At 47.1% G+C, this 24,359-nt stretch overlaps 1 protein-coding gene across 1 annotated transcript; it reads right to left on the bottom strand.

The window, feature by feature from the left end:
* Nucleotides 1-1,559: 1,559 nt before the first annotated feature.
* Nucleotides 1,560-22,612, bottom strand: LOC124095522 (PRAME family member 12-like). Its single transcript, XM_046448689.1, has 4 exons — nucleotides 22,557-22,612; nucleotides 3,798-4,094; nucleotides 2,963-3,538; nucleotides 1,560-2,109 (listed from the first exon to the last, which is right to left on the bottom strand). Exons 1-4 carry the CDS (start codon nucleotides 22,610-22,612, stop codon nucleotides 1,560-1,562), a joined length of 1,479 nt encoding a protein of 492 aa, XP_046304645.1.
* Between the last annotated feature and the right edge of the window lie 1,747 nt (nucleotides 22,613-24,359).

Below are 24,359 nucleotides of genomic sequence, written 5' to 3' on the forward strand. Positions count from 1 at the left end.
ATCCATTCCTTCTATAGAACAACCACGGTGTGGACGAAGGGGTGTTCAGAGAGGGCCTCGGAGGTGATGCCAACTGAGACCTGGAGGAGGAGCCAGTCTAGTATTGGGGAGTAGGGGACATATGGGGACAGCAGAGAGCCCCCTGCCTGCCCCTTCCACAGCCAGAGCCACAGTCACCACAGCAGTTGAACCCCTGCTCCAGCTTCTGCTCCTGCCTGGCAAGTAGCAGATGTTCACCCCAAGAGGGAGAGAGAGCCAGTCTGCTTGAAGGAGAGCGACCTCGGCAACATGCTGTGGCTGCAGAAGGTGACAGCACTTTGATCTTTCTTCACACTTCTCCCAAATGCGGCCTGGCCACAATTCTACAGATCTGAGCCCCTTCAGAACACACATCCGCTCCTTCTGGAAGCTGCAGATGCTTGGAGCAAGGAGAGAGTTATTTGATCGCAAAAAGAATAGTGGAGAAATGGTTTGGTTAAATCCACAGGAAGGGGGTCCAGGAGTGTCCTGTTTTATTGATCACACTGGGCAGATTGTCAGCAAATGACCAAATAAAAAAATCCATTTTGAGCCCCCACCAAACAGAAAACAATCCTAGTCTTGAATCCTGTTCCTCAGTTATGCCAGAAGGTAGCCTTGAACCTCCAGTGGTGTCTGAATTAGGCAACTGGAAGTCCTTTAAATAGCCTGGTCACAGAGTACAGACTAAAATTCTAAAGTACCTGCAATTTCTGTCCTCTGACTTTGGCTATGGTTGTCTGATCTTTCTGAGTTAACCTCCCCCTCACTTCCCTGAACAAATCTGCAGGCAGCACCAGGCTTACAGGACTGCTGTCTGTCTTGGTAGCTCAGACTTGCTTCTTGGCCCTGAGCAGAAGCACAGAAAAAAAAGCAGGGCTTCAAATCCAGCAAGGCAGGTATGGCAGTTATGTCCCATGCTTCCAAAGGATTTCAAATTAGCAGCCGTGTGTGGTAGCACACACCTGTAGTCCCAGCAGCTTGGGAGACTGAGACAGGGGGATGAAGTTCAAGGCTACCCTCAGCAACTTAATGATGTCCTGGGCAACTTGGAAACTGTCTTAAAAATAGTTGGGGATGTGGCCTAGTTGTTGAGCACCCTTTGATTCAAATCCCACATACACACACAAAAATCATCATAGCAGTGAAAATTTAGTACATTTTTATTATGGAATAATAGAGCCAAAAACCAAGTAGCATAGTAAAATGAAGGCCCTTATACCTATCCTCCTGAAGGCCAACCCTAACCCATTTTTCAGAAATACTGGGGATTAAAGCCAGGACATTTGCCCAGAGCTACATCCCCAGCCCTTATTGTGAGATGGTCTTCCTGAGTTGTCAAGACTGGACTCAAACTTGAAGCCATGTGCACACATGAACCCCATTAGAAATTTATAAGAAGCATTTCTTGAGGTTCTGGAGATCAAACTCACGGCCTCATGCCTGAAGGGCCTACTCTACCTGAGCCTCACCCCCAGCCCAAGAAAGCTAATGTGTTGTGCATGTCAATAATCCCCTGCCTACTGAATTGCCACTGGGTTTCAGGCAATAAAATCTGTATGTTTGAGGTGAAGAACACAATCGTAAGAATAAATCTGGATGTCGTGGACAGGCCTGATGTCCTTCACCAGCTGCATCAGCTCCTTCTGAACCTGGTCAAATTTCATGGGGTTGATCTCAGTCCAAAAACCCCAGAGGATTTCATCAAAGCTCTCCAGAGGGGCAGGGTACTTCGCTTGTTCCAGCGGCAGGCTAGCGGTGTGGCTCAGCACGTTCTTAAGAGCAGTCAGGGGGATTTGGTTCCCACAGAAACTGAAGGTTTTGAGCTGGGAACAGTGACCCAGGGCTGGTGAGATGGCATTTAGCTGGGACTCTGTTATCTCACAAAACTCTAAGACCAGGGTCTCAAGGGTGTGTGCCACCTTCTCCAGCAGGACCCGGAGGGGCTCAGGACTCATATCCTTCATGGAAAAAGAGCTGAGATCCAGACACTTCAGTTGATCAGTGCTCGGACACAGGGACAGATGCTTTAAATCCTTCTCCTTGAGCGGACAACCTCTCAGCGAGAGTGTTTTCAAGGGGGTCTGACTCCTGGAGAGAAAGCAAAGCGTTACTTCTGGAGAATGAGGGCACCAAGTGGATAAAGTGGGAAATGGTAGGTGAGAACTGTCTAATCCCAAACCCAAGGTTGCCCTGACCTTCTGATGATGGTGGACCCCCAGGACACTGTGGGTTGCAGAATCTGCTCCTACACTCACCCATTTCAGGGTGAGCCTTTCACCACCACTTGAGTGACCAGGTGGGTCCATCATCTCTAAGGCTCCTCCCCTGACTACCAAGCCGAAGGCCACAGCTCTGGCCACAGGAGGTCAGGGGGAGTCATGTACGAAGGACAATCCCAGGCAAGATGAAGGAAACCAACCGGGTTATCCACTGGGGAGGCTCACACCCTGTACCCTCCATCACTGCTCCTCACCTTCCAGTCCAGAATCACCGCCTGAGGCTCAGAGCAGCCTTCCCCAGGGGGGCATTGGGGGCGGCTCCTCTGCTCCCCGCTGGAGAGCACAGAGCTTCCCTGTTGCAAGGTGCAGGTGAGGGGGCTTCTCTCCTCCAGCGCCCTCTCCTCTACCCCGTCTCCCACCTACTTTGCTGGACAGGCCTCCCAGGGAAGGAACCTCACCCACCCTCACTAGCTCCTGTCCCCCCAGCTGGCTTCCCTACATGGTGGCACTTCCCAGACCATGCACCCCGGTTTAGCCCTCTGCTTCTGTGTGGGTGGTGATGAGACCATCCTTCAGGACTGAGCAGGGGACCAGAACCTGAGGTCACTCGGTCACTCTCCAGCATCTCCTTCCCTGACATGGCTAGTGGCCAGGGCACAAGCCCTTTTAATGCTCGGTAAGCAAAAATGGCTTTTGCGGCAATGCACACCCCTCATGCTTACAGGAGGATTTTGTGCAGCGCTCCGTAGAGGAAGAAGACGTTGTTCACGTAGAGCTCGCGGAGTTTGTTCACCTTCCGCAGTTGAAGGCTGAATCTATGGGAAAACCACCTGTTTATGGAGCGGCCTGTGAAGACCTGCGGGCTCAAGTCGGAGAGATGGAGGATGCGAAGGTTCTTCATCTCGATCAGGACAAAACAAAAATGTTCCATTATTTCTCGAGTCCAGTGCTGAGCATTCACCTCCAGTTCCCGCACGTAGTACAGTGGCAGAGTCCTCAGGAATTTAGAGAGTTTCAAGTAGAAACCCCCGATCTGCAGCTTCTGGCAGTATATACGGACCACCCCCTTCCTCTCCTCCACCCACTCCCTGAGGCTGCCAAGGAATCTTTGGAAGACTTTGTCCAGATCGAAATCTATGAAGATCTTCAAGCGTGGCCTCGCTGCTCTTTGGCTGCATTTCTCTCTTTCCTTTGGAGACGTGGCCTCTTGTGAGCAGGCACCCACTGGGGCTCTGGACCACTCATTGGGGCTATCTTGATTCACTTCCCGAAAATCGATTGCTTTCAGTTTCCATTTCCTATGGAGAAAATGGGAAGGAGGCTGGAAAAATAGACAAAGACCCGCCGACTTCCAACCTGTGCATTAGACCCCAAGGAACCCCTTGTTCTGGGCGGCTGCTCCTCTGCTCTCCAATTTTTCTCCATGTCCTTTCTCCTAGAATCCAGCCAGGGATCCTTCCTGTGGAGGGGGCAGGGCAGCCTCCTCCCTGGCACCTCCTGGTCCACCATTCACCCTGTCCTGCCTCCCCCAGATGTTTCTTCCTGGCTCCCCCTCACCTGGGGTAAATGTTCTGGGAAATCAGCAAGTCTAGCCCATTCAGCAGGGTTTTTAAGGCCTTCACATCTCTTGTCTTCAGCAGGTAGTCCACATGCAGACAGGCCAAGGGGCAGGACAGCGCCATCTTCTTTACCATCTCCATGTGACCCCCCATTAGAGCCTCCTTGTACAACTGCAGGGTAAGCACCCTGGGCAGGTACTCCAGATTGGGAATGGGCAAGGCCTCGTTGCACAGTACATTCTGTATCACCAGGTCCTGGAGTGTGGGTACAGTTCTGATGCTCATCCTGTTGAATCTGCAGGGAACAGAAGCACCCTTTCAGGCCAAGCCTGAAAAACCCCTTCTCAACCAGCTGAGATCGAAATCCTGGTTAGCTACAGCTCTGTCGTGGTGGGGATCAAATCCCCAGTATCCAGGTCCACCTCTGGTCCTCCCAACTCTAAGCCCACTGGTTATCAAGGAGTCTGAAGGCTCACCAGTCTCCCTATGGACAGGTGACTCATCCTCACTTTTGTGATCCTGGGGAGTGAACCAAGGGCTGAATGCATGCCAGGCAAGTGCCTTACCACTGATCCACATCCCAAACCTAAACCTCACTTAGGACCCCCTTAAAGAGAATAGAAATGTCACAGGGCCAATGCCCAGACTGGTGGCACAAGCCTGTAATTCTAGCAAATTGGGACACTGAGGCATTAGGACTACAAGTTCAAATCCAGCCTCAGCAACTCAACAAGACCGAAGGCCCTCGTGAGAGACCCAACCAGAATAAATAATTAAAAGGGCTTGAATGTGGCTAAGTGGTAAAGCACCCTGAGTTCAATCCACATTACAAAAAATAATTTTTTAAATAATGAGAACCTCAAGTTCAAGGGCAGACTGGGAAACTGAGCAAGATCTTGTCTGAGGCTCAAGATGGGGTTCAGGGGTATCGAGCTTGCCAAGCATGTGAGGCCCTGGGTTCAATTCCCTGTACCACACATACACATACAAAACTATATACATATGTGGACTTGCACAGTTGTAAATCGAGATATAGCTATAGTTTAGGAGCTGTGCTGAGGGTGGTAGCTCAGTGATATAGGAGGTTACTGAGCCCAGATATAGCCTTGGGTGAGATCCCCATTGGACCCCAAAAATGAAAATCAGAACTTTTGGTTGCTGAACTTAGAGGAAGTTTCTTTGGGGTTCCTGGTTTCAGAGGTTCATTCCATGGACAGCCAGCTCCATTGCTCAAGAGGCAGAAGAACATGACCAAACAGAGCCTCAGAAAAGCTGATCAGTACCGGGCAGCCTGGAGGTGGTGGGCACGGTGCCAAGAAACTTTAACAGGGGTTCACGGGATGCTTTCACTATATCCCTTGTGGCTTTGAAACTTACATGTTTCTCCCCCCACCCCCGCATCTTCTTTTCTCTAACCTTCTCTTTCAAAATCTCCCTGATCTCCTTCCTAATCCCATTTTCTTGAATCACCTGTATAAAAGCCCCCTGTTCTTGAGGATAGGCAGAAGCACAGGCTTTGGGACACTAGTCCCTGTGTTTCTTCTTTGCTAGCAAAACAATAAACCTTTTTCCTTTTTCTCAATATCTTGTCATTGCTATTGGATCAGCATGGAGGATGGGGACCAAGCCTTTGGTTGCAAAAATATAAGCCCAAAGACACACCCACAGGGACCTATCTCCTCCAGCCACACCTCACCTGCCTAGAGTTTATCACCCAGTATGTAGTCCTATCAAATCCATTAAATAGATAAATGTACTGATTATGGATCTTATAACCCAATCGTCTCACCCCTTGCATTAACACTTGAACCTTTGGGAGAATACATCCTATCCAAACCGTGACACCAAAATCCAGTAATAAAACATTGATATAAAATGTATACATCACATACATGTGCACATATTCCTTTGTTTTGCAGTGATAAGGTTTGAACCCAGGTCCTCATACTAGGCAAGTCCTCTAACACTGAGCAACACCCTCACCCTGTTTTAAGCTCTAAATACAAAATGACTAGTAAAACCACAATACACAAATTCCATGAACTGTCATTTAAAGGAATATAGACTACATATGAAAATTGTCAAGACAATTCAAAATCAAATACATAGCTCTCATTTAAAAACGTTGCACTGGGCCAGGCACAGTGGCACATGCCTGTAATCCCAGCAGCTCGGGAGGCTAAGACAGGAGGATCTTGAAAGCCAGCCTCAGCAAAGGTGAGGCACTAAGCAACTCAGTGAGACCCTGTCTCTAAATAAAATACAAAAATTGGGCTGGGGATGTGGCTCAAATGGTGAAGTGCCCCTGAGTTCAATCTTTGATGCCAAAAAAAAAAAAATTCATTAGGTTCAGTGGTCCGTGCTGCTAACCCCAGCAATTTAGGAGGCTGAGGCAGGAGCATCAAAAGTTTAAGGCCAGTCTTAGAAATTAGGATGATTCTAGGCAACTTACTTGGGCCCTGTATCAAAAAAAAAAAATGTAAAAGGTGCTGGAGATGTGGCTCATTTGTTAAGCAGCCCTGAGTTCAATCCCCAGTCCACAAAAAGTCAAGTTGCAGGTCAGCCACAGCACCTTAGCAAGACGTTGACCAACTTAGGTAGACCCTGATTCAAAATAAAACACGGGTCTGTGGAGATGAGGCTCAGTGGTAAAGCATCCTTGGGTTCAATCCCTAAAGAAGCAGCAGCCGCAATGGTGGCAAACTGGGCTGCAGTCACCAGGGCAGACTGGCTGTGGTAGTCAGGGTGGCGCATCCTTAGGGGGGCTGTCACTTACCCTCTCTGCACGTCTGGATGGAACGGTCTGGCTCTCCAAGTGTCAACAGATCCAGGCAGTGACTCTTGGTTCAGGATTCTCTGGAACCTTCTCTGGCTGCTCTGAAGCTTTTATTCCTCCTCTCCAAACCCCTCCCTTCCAAGCTCATATCTGACTAGATTATTGAATCTCATCCAATTAATCCTGGTTGGATTTTCAGCTTATTGATTGGTTTTAGCAGATCTCCAGGCAGGAAGGGGAAGGGATTCTGGGTGGGGTGGAGATCCTCTCAGGGATTTCTTTCACAGAGCTTCATTCACAGGGTCACCCTCAGTTCTGAGCATGAGACACCAAAGGACTTCATCTGATATTGGACTCAGAGAAACCCCTGAAAGCTCATTGTTCAGGGGTCCGTGGCCACACTGATATTGCGAACCTGTTCTAGAGTTAAAACCTCTTAGGTGTGATGGCTCACTTCTTTAATCCCATCTATGCCAGCAGCCCCAGAGGCTGAAGGAGGGCAATCCCTAAAGCAAGGAGCTCCAGGCTAGCCTGCTCAGCAGGGTGAGAACCCATCTCAAAAACAAAAACAAAAATGCTTTATGAAGCCGGGCATGGCTGCACACACCTCTAATCCCAGTAGCTCTGGAGGCTGAGGCAGGAGGATTGCAAGTTCAAGGCTGGCCTCAGCAATTTAGTGAGGCCCTGAGCAACTCAGCAAGACCCTGTCTCAAAATAAAATACAAAAAGTGGCTCAGTAGAAAAGAAATTGGAAAGGAGTTGCTAGAGACACAACAGAGACTCCTAAAACCTCTCAGTACCCTTGGGGACAGGGAGGGAGAAGCAGTCTTTTGTTCCCTTACAAGATAAAGGATGTTTCAGGGGCATCAGCTCAGCAAACTGGCTTGAGAATAGTGTCACCAAATATGAGCTGGGACCTGAGACCAGAGAGCAGCTTCGACTACCAGCCCTGGGAAGGCCACTTTTCCATGTCTGAAGCCACTGAGGGTGGATGCTGTGGGTACCTCTCAGGATGTTGGGGAGCAAGAAATGTAGGTCAAAGTGTGGGTCCCTCTCATCATGGCAGCCACCATCTGGAGCCTTTCAGTGTCAGGGTTCTTCCTACAGGGACATTTCCCAGGCAATGCTGAGCCCCACACAGTGTCAGGGTCCTTTATCCTATAAAAGCAAAGTCTAAGGAACAATGACATTTTAACGAGTGTTAGATAATAGCGAGGCATGCTGGTACAGGTCTGTAGTCTGAGAAACTGGGGAAGCTGAGGCAGGAGGATTGCAAGTTTGAGCCTGCCTCAGCACTTGAATTTAGTAAGACCATCGGCAGCATATCAAGTTCGTGTTTAAAAATGAAAAGGACTGGGGAAGCCAGGCACAGTGGCGCACGCCTATGATCTCAGTGGATCAGGAGGCTGAGACAGGAGGATCTTGAGTTCAAAGCCAGCCTCAGCAATAGTGAGGCACTCTTAGCAATCAGTGGGACCATATCTCTAAATAAGATACCAAAATAGTGCTGGGGATGTGGCTCAGTGGTCGAGTGCCCCTGAGTTCAATCCCCAGTACCAAAAAATAAATTTAAAAAATCAATAACAGGGATAGGGAAGAAGCTCAGTGGAACAGTGCTTGCCCAGCATGTGTAAAACCTTGGTTTCAATCCCTGGTACCAAAAAAACAAATGAACAAACAAACAAACAAAAAACTGCTAGCAAAATTACTTTTTTTTTTTTAATGTATCCTGGGGATTGAACCCAGGGGTGTTTACCAATGAGCCATGTTCCCAGTTCTTTTTATTTTTTATTTTGAGACAGGGTCTCGGAACGTTGCTTAGGGTCTTGCTAAATCGCTGGGGCTGGCCTTGAACCTATGATCCTCCTGCCTCAGTCTTCTAAGAAGCTGGGATTATAGGTGTGTGATATCATGCCTGGCTTTGTCTCATAAGTTTTGACCAACATCATGAGTATTTTGAGCTGTGAGTATAGCTCAGTGGTAGAGCACGTGCTTAGCATCTGTGCTGTCCTGGTTTTGATCCCCCGTACCTCCCCCAAAGCCATATAACTTTATGATATATTCTGTGATAGAATTCTGTGGATTGTGAGGGCTACTCTTAAAAACTGATGACCACTCTTGTGTTGCCCAGACTCGGAGAGCAGCAGCCCTCTGGTCCTCCACACTCATTTTGGAACACAGTTTCCTGGGAACATTTAGTCTCCTACCCCATTTATGTACAGATTACCTATTGCAGGGGAATAATTGAAGAACATGGAAAAAGAACTCATTCTGTGTGTGTGTGTGTGTTTGTGTGTGTGTGTGTGTGTGTTTTATTAGAGTTTAATCTAGGGGTGCTCTACCACTAAACTACATTCATAGCCTTTTTTTAATTTTTAATTTTGAGACAGTCTAACTTGTCCAGGCTGGCCTCAAACCTGCCATCCTCCTGCCTCAGCCTCCCAAGTCACTAGGATTATAGGTATGTGCCACTGTGCCCGACCAACAAACTAGTCTTTTTACCATGTCTTCCTCACTCAGAAATATTTAATATTTATTTTAACTAGATTAACTTGTCTCATGAAGCCCTATCAGATGGAATAAAACTAAGTCCGGTATTTAAGTCATGTTTCACTTGATTCTAGATGTAAAGATAATTTAAAATTAAAAATAATTTCTGAAAAGTCATCTTTCTGGAATCATTAAAAATGGTGCACATGTGTACGGACACATTCAAGTAATTCAATTATTATTAAGTTTAATTTGTTTCGAGATAGGGGCCTCACAGTGTTGCTCAGGCTGGCAGTGTTCTTGGAACCCCCCTGCTGGGCCTCGGGGGAGCAAATTATAGGACTGGGCTACCATGCCTGACTTCAGTTTCATGTTATACCCCTTCCTCCCTCCCTCCTTTTCTCCCTTCTTCCCTCCCTCTCTCCCTGCCTCCCTCCCTCCCTCCCTTCCTTCCTTCCTTCCTCCCTCCCTCCTTTTCTCCCTTCTTCCCTCCCTCCCTTCCTCCCTCCCTCCCTCCCTCCCTTCCTCCCTTCATTCCTTCCTCTCTTCCTCCCTCCCTCCCTTCCTCCCTTCCTTCCTTCCTTCCTCCTTCCTTTCATTCTTTTTTGTTTTTTGTTATTTGTTTTTATTTTTCTTACTGGGGATTGAATCCACAGGTGCTGTACCACTGAGATACATCCCCAGCCCTTTTCTTGTTTGTTTTTTGTTTTCTTTTGAACAGAGTTTTCCTAAGTTGCTGACTTTGAATTTGCAATTCTCCTGCCTTGGTCTCCCAGTTTGCTGGGATTAGAGATGTGCACCACTGCATCAGTCTCTATTTGAAAATATGGGATGGACACAAAGTAGCCACATTAAATTATACAGGAGCATAACAGGGGTTCACTTGATGCTTTGACTATATAGCCCTTGGGGCTTTGAAACCTACATGTTTGTTTTTTTTTTCCCTAAGCTTCTCCCTGACCTTCTTCTTTCTGATCTCTCCTCCTTAATCTCCTTTTCTCTGAATCACCTCTATCCCCTACCCCTTTCCTGTGAATAGGTAAAATCACAGCAATAAATCTTCTTTTTCATTTTTCTCAAGACCTTATCTTTGTTATTAGATTGGTGTCCAGGGAGAGGACTGCGACTGGGGGATATCAAGTTTGAGGACAGCCTGGGCAATTTAGGGAGACCCTATCTCACAACAACAATTTTGTTTTTAAAGCCTGGGCATAGAGAGATCAATGGTGGGGCACTCCTGGATTGGATCCCCAGCACTGTAAACTAAATAAATAGAAAAAAAACAAAACTAGAAAACCTCCATTGCTTTAAGAAAAGCAGAAGTGTGAAACCCCTTACACCTTTAATTCCCTTTAACTACAGGAAAAAGAGGTGTCTAGGGTATGGAAGTATGAGACTTCATCTTTTAATCCATAAAAAGTGTCTTGAAGTAGTCTGGGGTTAACCAATCAGTGATTTTTCTCTTGCTCCACCTCTTGCCCCTCCTTACAGAGAAAATAAGTTTGAAACTGTCAATCTACTTCAAGCTCTGCTCTTGCTGCCTTTGGGGGTTTTTGTGATACTGGTTTTTGGTGGAACCTAGGGGTGCTCTACCTCTGAGCTATATCCCCAATCCTTTTTAATTTTATTTGAGAAAAGCTGTCACTAAGTTGCCCAGGCTGGCTTTGAGTGTGTGATCCTCCTGCCTCAGCCTCCAAAAGTGGTCCAGACTACAGGGAGGTGTGCACCATCAGGCCCAGTTTTCTGTTTTATTTTGCAGTGAGCAACTCCTCTACCATAGAGCTACATCCCCACCCAATGTGGGTATTTTCTTTTAATCTAATGAATACTCTTTTCTTGTTTCAGGAAAGAACATTCCTAAAGCCATAATGTTCAATATTAAAATCTAATGCATTTACAAGATAAAAAAGTTTATTCGAGTAAAAAGCAATCCATGAACTGGGGAACTCCACATTGGAAGACATTCCCTGGCCAGGTGCGATGGCACACACTCGTAATCCCAGCAACTGGGGAAGTTGAGCAGGAGGATCACAGCCTGGGCAATTTAGCAAGGCCCTAAGCAACTTAGTGAGAGCCTGTCTCAAAATAAAACAAAAAGGGCTGGGAAGGTAGCAGAGTGGTCAAGCCCCTGGGTTCAATCCATAATATCAAAAAAGAAAAAAATATATCCAAAATAAATACAACTTTATAATTTTTTTTAAAAAAATGACATGATTTAACCAACTAATAAATCAATGGTGGAGGCCTGCTTATCTGATCAAAACCTCGTGTTTGTTCTTCAAGGTGTTTAAATTTGGGGTGATGCCAGGCATGGTGGCACACGCCTGTTTTCACAGAGACAGGAGAGGCTGAGGCAAGAGGATCACAAGTTCATGGGCAGCCTCAGTAACTTAACGAGGCCCTCAGCAACTTAGCAAGACCCTGTCTTAAAATAAAAAATAAAAGCTGAGCTTGGTGGCACACACCTGTAATCCCAGCGGCTCAGGGAGCTGAGGCAGGAGGATCGTGGGTTCAACGCCATCATTAGCAACAGCAAGGATGCTGTTGAGCTAAGGAACTCAGAGAGACCCTGTCTCTAAATAAAATACAAAATAGGGCTGGGGATGTGGCTCAGTTGTTGAATGCCCCTGAGTTCAATTCCTGGTACAAAAATAAATAAATAAATAAAATATAAAATAAAATTGAGGGTAGTAGTGCTTGCTTTGTTAACAGGAAAACATCACTTTTCATCCATTAGGGTACAAGTTTCTTTCTGTTGAATAGAATAAAATAAAAGAAAGCAAGAACTACTATGAGCCCAAATTATTCACCTCAGATCACACTGCTGGAAGAGCATCCAAAGTATTATTAAAATGCTCAGGGGACCTGGGCGGAGCTCAGGAACTATGGGTCCTTATCACAATTTATGTCCTGAATGAACTACAGAAAATACCTGGGTGCTCCGGTCGGCCTCTGGGGCTGGCATCCACTTTACTGCCAGTTCTGGGAATCACTGGTGCACCCCAGTCCCCGGGCAACCCATGTGGGACCTTCCCAGAGCCAGCCCACATTGTCCACCAGAGGCATAGCCACAGTGGTGTCCTGCCAGGTGGCACAGAGCTCCTGCTGCACGTTCCTTGGAAGCATTTATTTTCTCTGCAGAGCCGCAGCCTCTGCTGCTCCTGCTGTTTCCCCCTGGATCTGCCTTTTTTAAATTGATTTTGTAGCATTTCAGTCAGTTGTGCATATTTAACCTGAGTTATAAAGAAATATCAGTCAATTGTACCTTGAGGTACAGACTCTTGTAATCCCAGCAGACTCTCTAAATAAGCTAACATTATGAACAATTTTTGAAAATATTGAGGGAACGTCTAGTTCATTTATTTTATTATTTTTTAATTCTATTTTGTTACACACAATGGCAGAATGCAGTCATTCCACATTACACATATAGAGTGCAATTTTTCAAGACACTGATTGTACACAGAGTATTTTCTCACCATTCGTGTCTTATACACGTACTTGGGCTAGTGGTGTCTGACTCATCCCACCATCATTCCTACCCCCTGGCCCCTCCCCCCCACCCTCCCCTTCCCGCCTTCTTTTGAAGACCAATGTCTTTCCGCAGTGGACTCCTCTGTCTTCACACACAGGGTGCCATGTCCCCAGATGCTGAGATCACGATGGCTTCCCCTGTGCAGCTCATCTAGATCTCCCTCGCAAGTTTCGCCCTCGTTAGGGAAGATGGAAGACTTCAGATGTGAACATTCTGGAAGCAGGGCAAGCAGGAGGCATGCTCAGGTACATTGAATATCAAACATTTTAGCAAACAGAAAGAAAGAAAGGAAAAAACCCTCCCCAACCAGGAGTACTGGCTCTAAGTACTAAAACAGTGAGAAAGGTCTATGATAATTGCTCCCTACAGTCTCCAGCCTTCTCTCACATATTCACTTCTGTTTGAGCTTTTAAAAAACAACTTCATAAAATACAATATAAGAACAAATTGGTTTCATCTTTGTTTGGTTCTGATTGGTTGTTTGCACTACCGGGGACTGAACCCCATGGTGTTCTAACACCGAGTCACATCCCCAGCTCTTCTCAGTTTTTATTTTGAGACAAGATCTCACTGAGTTGCCCAAATTGGCCTGTTTTTTTTTTTTTTTTGCAGGGGGGTGGGACTACTGATGATTAAACTCAGGGGCACTCAGCCACTGAGCCCCATCCCCAGCCCTATTTTGTATTTTATTCAGAGACGAGGTCTCACTGAGTTGCTTAGTGTCTCACTTTTATTGAGGCTGGCTTTGAACTCTGGATTCTCCTGCCCTAGCCTCTGAAGCTGGGATTATAGACATTCACCACCAAGACCCACACAAACCATTGTTTATTTATTTATTTTTGGTACTGGAGTTTGAACCCAGGACCTTTACCACTGAACTACATCCCTAGCCCTTTTTATTTTGAGACAGGGTCTCATTAACTTGCTGAGAGCCTTGATAAATTACTGAGGTAATTATGATCTTTTTTGTGATACTCCTGCCTCAGCCTCCCAAATTGTTGGAATTATAGGCATAAGACACAGCACCTGGCAAAAACTGTTTTTAACATATATTATATAATAGTAACTACTTTTTAAAACTCTATGATAACTAGATTCATTTATTTACTTACTTCTGGTACTGGCATTTGAAACCAAGCTTTTTTAGTTTGGCTCTGCCTCCCCAGCCCCCACCCTTATTTTTCTTCTTTTATTTTAATTGGCTTTTTAAAAATAAATGACAGTAGAATGCATTACCACTCTTATTACACATATAGAGCACAATTTTTCATATCTCTGGTTGTATATAAATTATGTTCACGCCAATTCGTGTCTTCATACATGTACTTTGGATAATGATGTCCATCACATTCCACCATCCTTGCTAATCCCCTGCCACCTCCCTTCCCCTCCCACCCCTCTGTCCTATGTAGAGTTCATCTATTCCTCCCAAGCTCCCCCTCCCTACCCCATTATGAGTGCCTCACCTTATATCACAGAAAACACTAGAATGCTATTTGTTTTTTGGGGATTTTGTAACTTCACTTAGTATTATCTTCTCCAATGCTGTCCACTTACCTGCAAATGCCATGATTTTATTCTCTTTTATTGCTGAGTAAAATTTCATTGTGTATATAGGCCACTTTTTTTTAACTCATTCCTGCTCGAATGCTGAGGCCTGAAGCCCTGTGCGGGGTCACAGCGCTGGTGATTTCTGTGGATAGCAGCTGTTTAGGAGTCCTCAAATGTTATGCTCGAATTCAGGACCCCCAAAAGGCCACCAGAGACCCAAGATCGATGTAAACAGCAAAGAGTAACATGATTAGCACATTCACTGGTGGGAACAAGTTGGGTAAGGGTGATTGGTCAGTACAAAAGGGGTATTCATTTGAAATGATTTTGGTCTAAGCCAAAAGGGGTGTATGTGCTGAACTAAATGGTTTCCCAACATGTTATCAACCACCATAAATTACTGGGAGGGTCATGTGGCATCCCAGGTATTTCCCTGTCTCATGCTGATTGGTGGTTGCTAGGGGGTTGCTATGGGTCCTCACCTAGCCTGACTGAGTCAGGGACACCTGGTGCAGCAGATCGCTCCTGTTATTTGTAGATAAACAACTTAGCAGGGTGGGAATGTGCCTAGGAGTGCTCTGTGGGTTTTTCCAAGGACAAAGGTGATGTCCCTTCCTTGGACAGGCTTTGCTCTGAGGTAGAGGCTGGTTTTTCACAAACACTCTCTGAGATGCAGTATTCCAACTAGGTGAGATCTGGATCACGGACCAACACAGAATGCTGCCTCCCTCTGGCCTGCCATCTTCATTCTCCCCACCCTTTTTAAATGCTGGTGATGGAACCCAGTGATGCTTTACCACTTAACTTCCTCCCCAATCCTTTCATTTATTTTGAGACAAGTTCTGGCCAAATTGCTAGGGCCATGATAAATTGGTGAGGTCAGCCTTGAATTTTCAGTCCTCCTTCCTCAGCCTCCGATGTGGCCAGTGTTATAGGTATCTGCCACCACACTTGGCTCTGGCACTGTTTTTTCCCCTAAGCCACAGAGAGAGGTTTATTTGGTAAAGTAGGTACAAATTCTAGGGAGAATGGTGCAATTTCAAGGAAGATGCCTTTGGGGTAAAGCAAGGAATACTCACTCAAGGCAGAGTGCAGCCTATCTCCAGAGGGAGAGAACATCTCTGGCACTAGTTTTATTTATCACTAAAGAAGAAAGCTGAGGTTCAAGCATTAAATCTTTAACTCGTGTTAGTTCTGGGGAAAGTGGTGAGTTAGGGGGCTTTCAGATTCCAGAAGAATCTTCAGATTCACATTTGGATTTATTGTTGGGAGCCTGCCAGCCCTGAAACAAGCCTGAGGGTCACAGTGTAAGTTTCTGGTATTAGCAGAACTTCTTAAGTCAAGTTCATGGTTTTTTTTTTTTTTTTTTCTGACTTTGTGGTCTGGGTAAATTTGCCTCCGACAGTAGGCAAGGTGGCTCCCCCCTGTAACCCCAGCAACTCAGAGAAGCTGGCAGGAGATGGCAAGATCCAGGCTAGCCTCAGCAGCTTAATGAGACCCTGTCTCAGAATAAAAAAGAAAAGATAAAAGGGCAGAGATGTAGCTTGGTGACAGAGAACTCCTGAGTTCAATCCTTTGTACAGGGGGAAAGGAAGGAAGGGAGGAAATGAGGGAGAGAGGGAGGGAAGGAATAAAGAAAGGGAGGGGGGAGGAAAAGGAAGGAGAAAAAAGGAGGAAAAAAGAAAGAAATAGAGGGTAGGGGAGGAGAAAGGAAGGAAGGAAGGGGAAGAAAGAAATTGCCTCTGGCTGTATACAGACCAAGACCAGGCAAGATTGGTTAGGGGTGAAAATTCATCAGGATGCAAGATTGGTTTAACTTTGGAATAAACCTGGAGTGCAAATCTCCTTTCATATTTGAATAACAATTTCATTGATTAACCATATCAATGGAATAAAGCAAAAAAAAAAAAGAAAGAAAGAAATAAGAATCATCTCAATTGACACAGGGAGAAATATTTGTGTGCCAGGTATGATGGTGCATTCCTGTTAACCCCAGCTACAGGAGACTGAGGCAGGAGGACCACAGGTTCAAAATCAGCCTCAGCCACTTAGTGAGACCCTGTCTCAAAATAAAACATAAAAAGGGCTGGGGACATGGCTCAGTGGTTAAGTGCCCCTGGATTAAATCCCAAGTACCCACCCACCCTGCAAAACATATATGGGAGATTCAGAGAGAGAAGGGAAGGCTAAGAAGGTCCCCTAGGCAGGAATGAATCGGTGGCTGGGGTGGGGGTGGAGACCGAGAAAGGTTTTTCTTTCTTTTCATTTTCTTCCTTGTTTTCAATGGAAACTTGTTTCTAAATTGGCAAAAATGATCTATGAGAGAAGATGAAACAAGATTCAAGAGAGATGGAGCTAAAAATAGGGAGAAGACATTGAGAAGCCAACAGGTACCCATGCTTGGTACAGGATGAAGGGCAAGGCCAGGGAAGGTGTCTGCATTACTGGACTTTTTACAGGGAGAATGTGGTTGTGCATTACGTGGGGAAAGAACGTAAGAAAACCGAGTGAAGGATGCCCACGTGGGCCCTTAGGATTGCTGGACTTTCACACACACATGCACACACACATACACTCACACACACACACACACTCACACATGCACTCACGTAGTGACCATAGCCTCAGGTTCCATGCTCAGCTCCAAGGGAGATGGAGACACAGCCCCTGCCCTTCAAGGGGCAGCTCCATCTATCAGCTGAGATTGTCCAGTAAACAGCTGGAAAACATCCTTAGCCCATGATCCAGCCTGGAACTCCAGGTATTCACCACATGAGTGAAGCTGCCCCAGGGGTCAGGTTGGGACCCCAGCTGCTCTGTTCAGTGGCACAAGATGTCCTGCAGTTGGGGAATGGAGACACACACAGTGGTCCACACAGCTGTGAAAAGGTGCAGGGAACCTGAAGTGCAGTCACCAGGGAGGGAAGCCAACGGAGGGCGGTGTACTGTAGACATCCCTGAAGACACAAAACCAGGGGCACAGGAGAAAGCCCAGTGGTTGCCAGGTTTGGGTGGGAGAGAGGGCTGAACAGCTGGAGCACCCAGGGGCTGTAAGCTGCGAATTATTCTGCGTGACACTATAATGGTGGATACAATGTCATTGGGCATTTCTAACCCTGGAAGTGTAGACTCTAGAACCAGAGTCAACTACGGACTTTGTATAACACTGATGTGTCACAGTAGAGGTATATTGCCAGATTCGTGGGACCCCAATAGACTTCCAGGAGCTGAATCTGATACAATAACACAAGAGTCTTTATTGCAAACTCAAGCCCGGACTCACAACCGTTTCCAATGCAGCGGTCCCAGGGAGTGAGTCCTGGTCCTTTGTTCAGTGAGATTTTATAGGTTTTGGGGGATACTCTATGTGTCACAACGTCACACAGCAAATCATCATACACCGCAGGAAAATCAAACAACTCTTAACATTGATTAGCACAATCACTGGTGGGAACAAGTGAATCTTAGTTCAAGAGGGGGATTCCTTTGAACTGATTGGTTTAATCCATGAGGGGTGTATGTGCTAAACTACATGGTTTCCCAACATGTTATCAACCACCAAGACTACTGGGGGGTCATCTGGCATTCCAGGTATTTTCCCTGTCTCATGCTGATTGGTGGTTGCTAGGGGGTTGCTATGGGTCCTCACCTAGCCTGACTGAGTCAGGGACACCTGGTGCTGCAGATCTCTCCTGTTATTTGCAGACAAACAACTCAGCAGGGTGGGTATATGCCTAGGAGTGCTCTGTGGGTTTTTTCAAGGACAAGGGTCATGCCCCCTCCCTCTGGACAAGCCTTGAGGTAGAAGCTGTTTTCAAAAATGGAGTCACATCAGTTTCTCAGAGGCATGAATTGTAGCATATGTACCACTCTGGTGTGAGATGCTGGTCCTGGGGGAGGCTGAGTAGGCAGAGGGACTTGGGAAGCGTGGAGCTTCTGCTCAGTTTTGCTGTGGTTTTAAAACTACTCTAAAACAAAACATACAAACAAAATCCAGTCTATGTTAAAAACAAAACAACAGCAACAACAACAACAAAAAAAAACATAAGGGTAGGTTTCCAGATCTAATGTTGGTTTCTCCTTCTGTTTACCAGGGAGTCCTTGCTTCCCAGAATGCAGAAGTATAACACCAGAGAGGCACTTTGAGCCAAGGGGAGGGGGGACAGAGGAAGGTGATGAGCCCAGCCTAATTCCATCTTAAGATTGGGAGCCATCTCCTCACAAAGACATGAAAAGGCCATTTCTGTTTTACTATAAATTACTGCGATTTCTAAACTTGCTTGGAATGCCTGGAACTCCCCCAGGCCTGGCTTTCCATGACCAGATAACAACCCTCTCTGAAACCTTAGCGGGACCTAATAAATTCTGGCGTTGGGATCTAAATTTACTCCCTAACTTGAAATGTTGAGCCATGTAGATCATTAACCTACTACCTACCTTTGTCTTATGCTTGTCAAAATCTTGAAATCTGTAAGTTTCAAGACCCCCCTTTTGTAACTTTTTGTGCTATTAACCTTGTTCCTAGAGAGTTGGGGGACTGTCCTCTAACCTATGGGTTTCAGGAGAGAGCCCAGGCCGGCCAGAATACAAGCTTGCTTTAATTTGATTTAAAATTGGAGTCTGGGTCTTCTTTGCATCGTGGTTTAATAGAAGGCTTTATTAAAGGACAGCAGAAATAACTTCCCCCCAGAGAAAGAAGGGGACCCGAAAGGCGGAATCTGTGGAAGGGGGGTCTCCCCTTTTTTATAGCTAAGGTCTTCTTTTAGTCCTCCCACACCCCTGTCCTTTGTTCCCTCCATTCTGTAGTGGTGGGGGATGCAGGTGGGAAGGCCAATGGTGGGAAATAGGTGGAGGGATGGGCCAGGGAGGAGCAAGGGGAGGAGTGATCTGGGCAGGAAGGGCCTGGGGTGGTTTGATTAGCACCTCCCTGTTTGCTGGGAGCTACCTCCTGAACAGTTCTCTGGGATGCACCCCAGGCCTTGGAGACATTAACATTCAATAACCCAAGTCTTCTTCAGGTTTCCCAAACTCAGATTGGATGCCCTCTTCTTCCCTTCTCACTATGGTCTCCATTTTCTATATCGAACTTGATATTTGACCCGATTTACCTAACTACACTAACTACCTGTCCTTAAAATCTGGCTTCCTTCTCCTCCTCCTCCTTCCTCTACTTCCCCTTCCTCCTTTCTCCTCCTTGCTGAGGGCCATTGCTAAGTAAGAATGACGCATGGCATGACCCAGGTCACTTGCAGTGTCATTGCATGTAAGGTGACCTTGCTCAAGGACCAGGGCGGATCCGGGTTTAGGGCAGATCGGGGTTTAGGGCGTTCCCGGTTTAGGACAATCCGGGTTTAGGGCGGTTCCAGGTTTAAGGCATATCCTGCTGCCTCAGGCACGCCCGTTCCTTGAGTTCTCCTTGAGTTCTCCTGGGATTCAGAGAGTATTTGGGATTTTGCCCAGAATGTGATTTGGGCCCAGAACGTGAATTCCCCCAGAACGTGTGTAGAGTGCCGGTGTGAGTTCAGGAATAAAGAGTTGCTGTTTGAATCTACAAGGCAGTGGTGGCTCGTGATTTTATGCCCAGCCAGACTGTGGCACCTCCTCTTCTTTCTTTTCTTCTGGTAATGGGAATTGAACACTGGGGCACTTTAATCTGAGCCACATCCCCAGTCCCCTCCTTTTGAGAATTGAAACTGGGGCCATTTTACCTTTGAACCACATCCCCTGTCGACCGTCTCTGCCCTGTTTTTGTTGTTCTTTGTTTTAAACTTAAGACAGATTCTCACTAAGTTGTTCAAGGCCTTGCCATATTGGGGAGGTTGACTTTGAACTTGCGATCCTCCTGCCTCAGCCTCTGGAGTTGCTGGGAAGACAGGCATGAGCCACCATGCCCAGCTAACATTTTACTATACTGAATACTTATTTAAAGAAAGAAATCTCACTCATTTAAGTCTAAAATTAATTTTTTAAGTCTTTGTTTGCTTTGAGAGAGCAAATCAAGATAGGCATTTATTTTAAATATCCTATTGTAGGGGCTGGGGATGTGGCTCAATCGGTAGCGCGCTCGCCTGGCATGCATGCGGCCTGGGTCCGATCCTCAGCACCACATACAAACAAAGATGTTGTGTCCGCCAAAAACTGAAAAATAAATATTAAAAAATTCTCTCTCTCTCTCTCTCTCTCTCTCTCTCTGTTAAAAAAAATGAAAAAAAAATCCTACTGCAGTATTTGAAAGGACTTCTTATGGTTTGGATCTAGAAATGTTCCCCTGAAAGCTCACGTTTTGAAAAAAAACCGTGATCCCCAGTGCAGCAAGGTCAGAGGTGGGGCTTAGGCAGTGAGGGCTGTAACCCCTCAGTGTTTAATCTACTGGAGGAGCTAACAATTTGAGTGGGTTACTGAGCTGTAACTGTAAGGGAGGGGGCGTGCTTGGAGCAGGTAGGTCACTAGGCGGCTGGCCCCTGGGGGTTGTGTCTTGTTGCTGACCTCTTTCTTGCTTCCTCTGCTTCCACGTTTCCAGGAGCTGAGCAGCTCTGCTCCACCAGGCCCTTGGGCCATGTTCTGCCTCACTCAGGGGCCAGGACAGTGGAGCTGGCTCACCCTGGCTGACGCTCTCCAGCTGGGAGCCAAAAGAAATCTTCTGCCTTGTTTTTTTTTCCCTGGGACTGAAGATTGAACCCAGGGGTTCCTCTGCCATTGAGCGACTCCCCAGTCCATTTTTATTTTATTTTTTAAATTTTGAGACAGGATTTCACTCAGGTGCCAAGCTGGCCTGGAACTTGTGATCCTCCTGCCTCAAACTCCTGGGTTCACAGGTGGGCACTTTCATGCCCATTTAATTTTTTTTTTTTTTTTTTTTTTTTTTGTGGTGGAGATCCAGGGATTCAACTCAGGGGCACTCAGCCACTGAGTCACATCTACAGCCCTATTTTGTATTTTAGAGACAGGGTCTCACTGAGTTGCTTAGTGCCTCAATTTTACTGAGGCTGGCTTTGAAGTAGCGATCCTCCTGTTTTAGCCTCCTGAACCTCTGGGATTACAGGTATGTGCTACCCTGCCCAGCTCTGTTTTAAGTTGTTTATGTCAGGCACTTGGGTTACAATAACAAAAAGCTAACCCAGTACTAAACTTTCCTTACAGTTTTGAAATCAATTAATATGCACATTATATAAAAAATCAGCACAAATATTTATACTCAAACATCATTTTACAGTACTGGGTTTTGAAATATACCACTCAAAAATACTCAATGGTAGTTATGCTTATAAAAACTCATGCCACCACTTCTGAGCTACCAGCAGGTGGCGTGTGAAATCTACTACTTGGAAAACTTTATCTTGAGATCACTGCAGGTAAACAATGCTCCCCAAATCCACACTCTTCTGGATGCTGAATGCTAATTTTCCTTAAAACTTTATTTTTTTTATTCCTTTTTGGTACTGGGGACTGAACCCAAGGATAGTTAATCACTGAGCCACATCCCTAGCCCTCTGTAATTTTTATTTTGAGACAAGGTCTTGCTAAATTGCTTAGGGCCTCACTGAGTTGCTGAGACTGGACCTGAACTTTGAATCCTCCTGCCTCAGCTTCCTGAGCTGCCGGGATTACAGTCATGTGTCACCATGCCCAGTCCATTTATGCATCTTTCATTCATTTTTGTGGTCCAGGGGAATGAACCCAGAGGCTCTCTACTACTGATCTATATCCCCAGCCCTTTAATTTTTACTCATAAACAAATTTTTTTAAATTTTTTTCTTTAGATTTAAGAGCACCATCTCCAAGTGTATACACAATATGATTATGACTTGGCACAGTTTTTAAAGGTGAAAAGGCGAGTTGCCAGTTCAGTAATAAAAGATCTGGTACATAAAAGGAGCTGTATTCTACCTGCTACAGACTGCATTTTACACCTCCAGTTAGGATGGAAGCGAGCCACAAGGAGGGAATACCCACCCAAATTAATACTGAAAAGAACTAATATCACTTCTTATAATGCTTATAATTGCTTCGCCTGGAATTAGAATATAACTAAGGACAACTAACATAGTGCATCAAACAATAGAATAACCATTTTGCTGACATTCCATAAAATCGTCAGTTTTAAGCTCAGTTCAGAGGCTATATATATATATATATATACTAGACCTAGTAAAGTGCCTCCATTCATAAAACGACACACCCAAGATTAGAGATAATTTCATACCGACGCGCATCTAAAATAGGTCGACGTATACAGTAAATAAACAGCGTCTCTCGGCTGCCATATTCAATTAGTGAAATACACATCCAGCCTTCTTCGCAGTCCTGGATGTGTGCAAACTAGAAACACAGTCCCCCTCATCCATCATCCTCCAAAAAAAAAAAAAAAAATCAGCGTCTAGTCTCAATCTGCTTGACAGAAGTACTCCGCACAGCGGACTTCACGACGTTCCAGGTTGAGCCTGTGCTGACAGCTCCGCATCTCCCCAATGAACAGGGAAAGACCTTTCGCAGAACAAAACGGAGGGCAGGCAGCGAATGCAGTAGCATCAGGTGCCGGCAGACTGGACGCTGGGCCTTCTGCGCAGCTTCCTGCCTGGCAGGTTGTCCCTAGGGCCGCGCAGACAGTACTTGATGGTGTGCGCATTGTCGCCGCTGGCGCCTCACAGGGGGCACGTGTAGCGACGCAGAACCGGGCACAACACTCTCCCGTCGGGGCCCTTCAGGATGTGGGTGGTGTAGAGAGCCACCGCCTCCTTGTTGTTCCCGCAGAACACGCACACCTGCAGCTCGGGTTTGAGCAGCCAGGCGGCGGCCGTCCCCGAGGTAGCTTGCAGTCGGGGCTCAGTCGCCCACGCCGGGGCCCGCTCCTCTCGCGGCGTCACCTGGGGGGGGGTGGTGGCGGCGGCGGGCACGCAGCCCAGCAGCACCTTGGCGGCGCGACGGCGAACGGGCTCAGCTCGGTGAAGCGCTCCTCCAGCAGACCATTTTCCACGGGGCATGCGCATAGCTCCAGCGCGTGTAGCTCCAGCGCGATCCCCAGGAAGCGGCCCAGGACCCCGGCTCATCTCTGTCGTTGTCTTCGTCGTAGTCCTTGTCGTAGTCGGCCGGCCCCAACGCCCGGGCTCGACCCCCGTGTGGGGGGAGCAACAGGACAAGGACGACGAAGAGGGCGGAGAGCCGCCACCACAGTCCTCGCCAAGGGCGCAGCCGGAAGCGCGGTTCGCCATCCACCGCCCTGGTGATGAGCATAGCGAGCCCCAGGTAGTCCTTCCAGGAGCTGAATTGCTGCCGGTGCGCCTGACCCTGGGCACTCACGTAGCGAGCACTGGGCACGACCGCCACGGGTGCGGGGGCGGGGCCACGGCGGGGCGAGCATGGTGTCCAGGGAAAAGCCTCCAAGGGCGGGCTGTGGGCTGCAGGAGTCACACCGCCTCCCTGCCGCCAGCCAGATGGAAGGGACAAGCCAAGCCTGCCCGCCGGCCAGCCGCTTAAACAAATTTTTGATACTAGGGATGAAACTCAGGGGTGCTCTACCACTGAGCCACATCCCTAGCCCTCAATTTTTTTCATTTTCAGACAGGTTCTCACTAAGTTGCTGAGGGCCTGGCTAACTTGCTGAGGCTGCGAATGCAGCTCAGGGGTAGTGTGTTTACCTAGCAGGCAGGAAGGCGGAGTTCTATTCCCACCCCAGGAAGGGGGGAATCCTTCACCTCAGTCTTTTCCCAGCTACCCTGAAGCCAGGGTTCTGTGTCCTCTGAATTTGCAGCCACATGCTAAGTTTCATCTCTAAGTGCCCAGAGGAAAGCTTTTCCTATGCACCTGACTGGGAAGGCACACAGTAGCGGCACAGCTACTTCCTGACAGGGACCTGGGCCATGGAACATCCAGTTGCACCAGGTTAAAGGGCACCTGTCTACCCAGTAAGCACAGGAGGGGACACAGATCCAGATGTTCAGGGGAGGCCTAATGTCCCTCAGTATCCCCATCAGCTTAGCACGAAGCGGGCCAAACCATCAACATGGAGAGTAGGACACTGATTGGTCTCCAGAGGGGCGGGGCACACGCTCTAGGCTTAACTGGCTCAGCCTGGCACAGTGCAGCAGGTGGTTCTCCAGGACTGATGAGGGGAGGCACCATACAACCTGAACATGGTGAGCTGGGAGCAGCGGCTCAGGGAAGGCGGGTGGCATGGAGCTGCGAGTCCATGACCTCACAGTCTGCAATTC

The sequence above is a fragment of the Marmota monax genome, unplaced genomic scaffold (assembly GCF_021218885.2).
Source record: "Marmota monax isolate L192 unplaced genomic scaffold, Marmota_monax_Labrador192_F-V1.1 WCK01_AAM20220418_F8-fsc01404, whole genome shotgun sequence".
Lineage (NCBI taxonomy): Eukaryota > Metazoa > Chordata > Mammalia > Rodentia > Sciuridae > Marmota > Marmota monax.

Excerpts from the sequence above, each read along its gene's own strand:
- LOC124095522 (XM_046448689.1), bottom strand. The coding sequence starts at position 22,612 with ATGCGGAGCTGTCAGCACAGGCTCAACCTGGAACGTCGTGAAGTCCGC. Across the intron at positions 4,095-22,556 it reads CGTGAAGTCCGCTGTGCGGA|ATTCAACAGGATGAGCATCA; the intron begins GTACTTCTGTCA and ends TGTTCCCTGCAG. Across the intron at positions 3,539-3,797 it reads TCCCAGAACATTTACCCCAG|GAAATGGAAACTGAAAGCAA; the intron begins GTGAGGGGGAGC and ends TTTTCTCCATAG.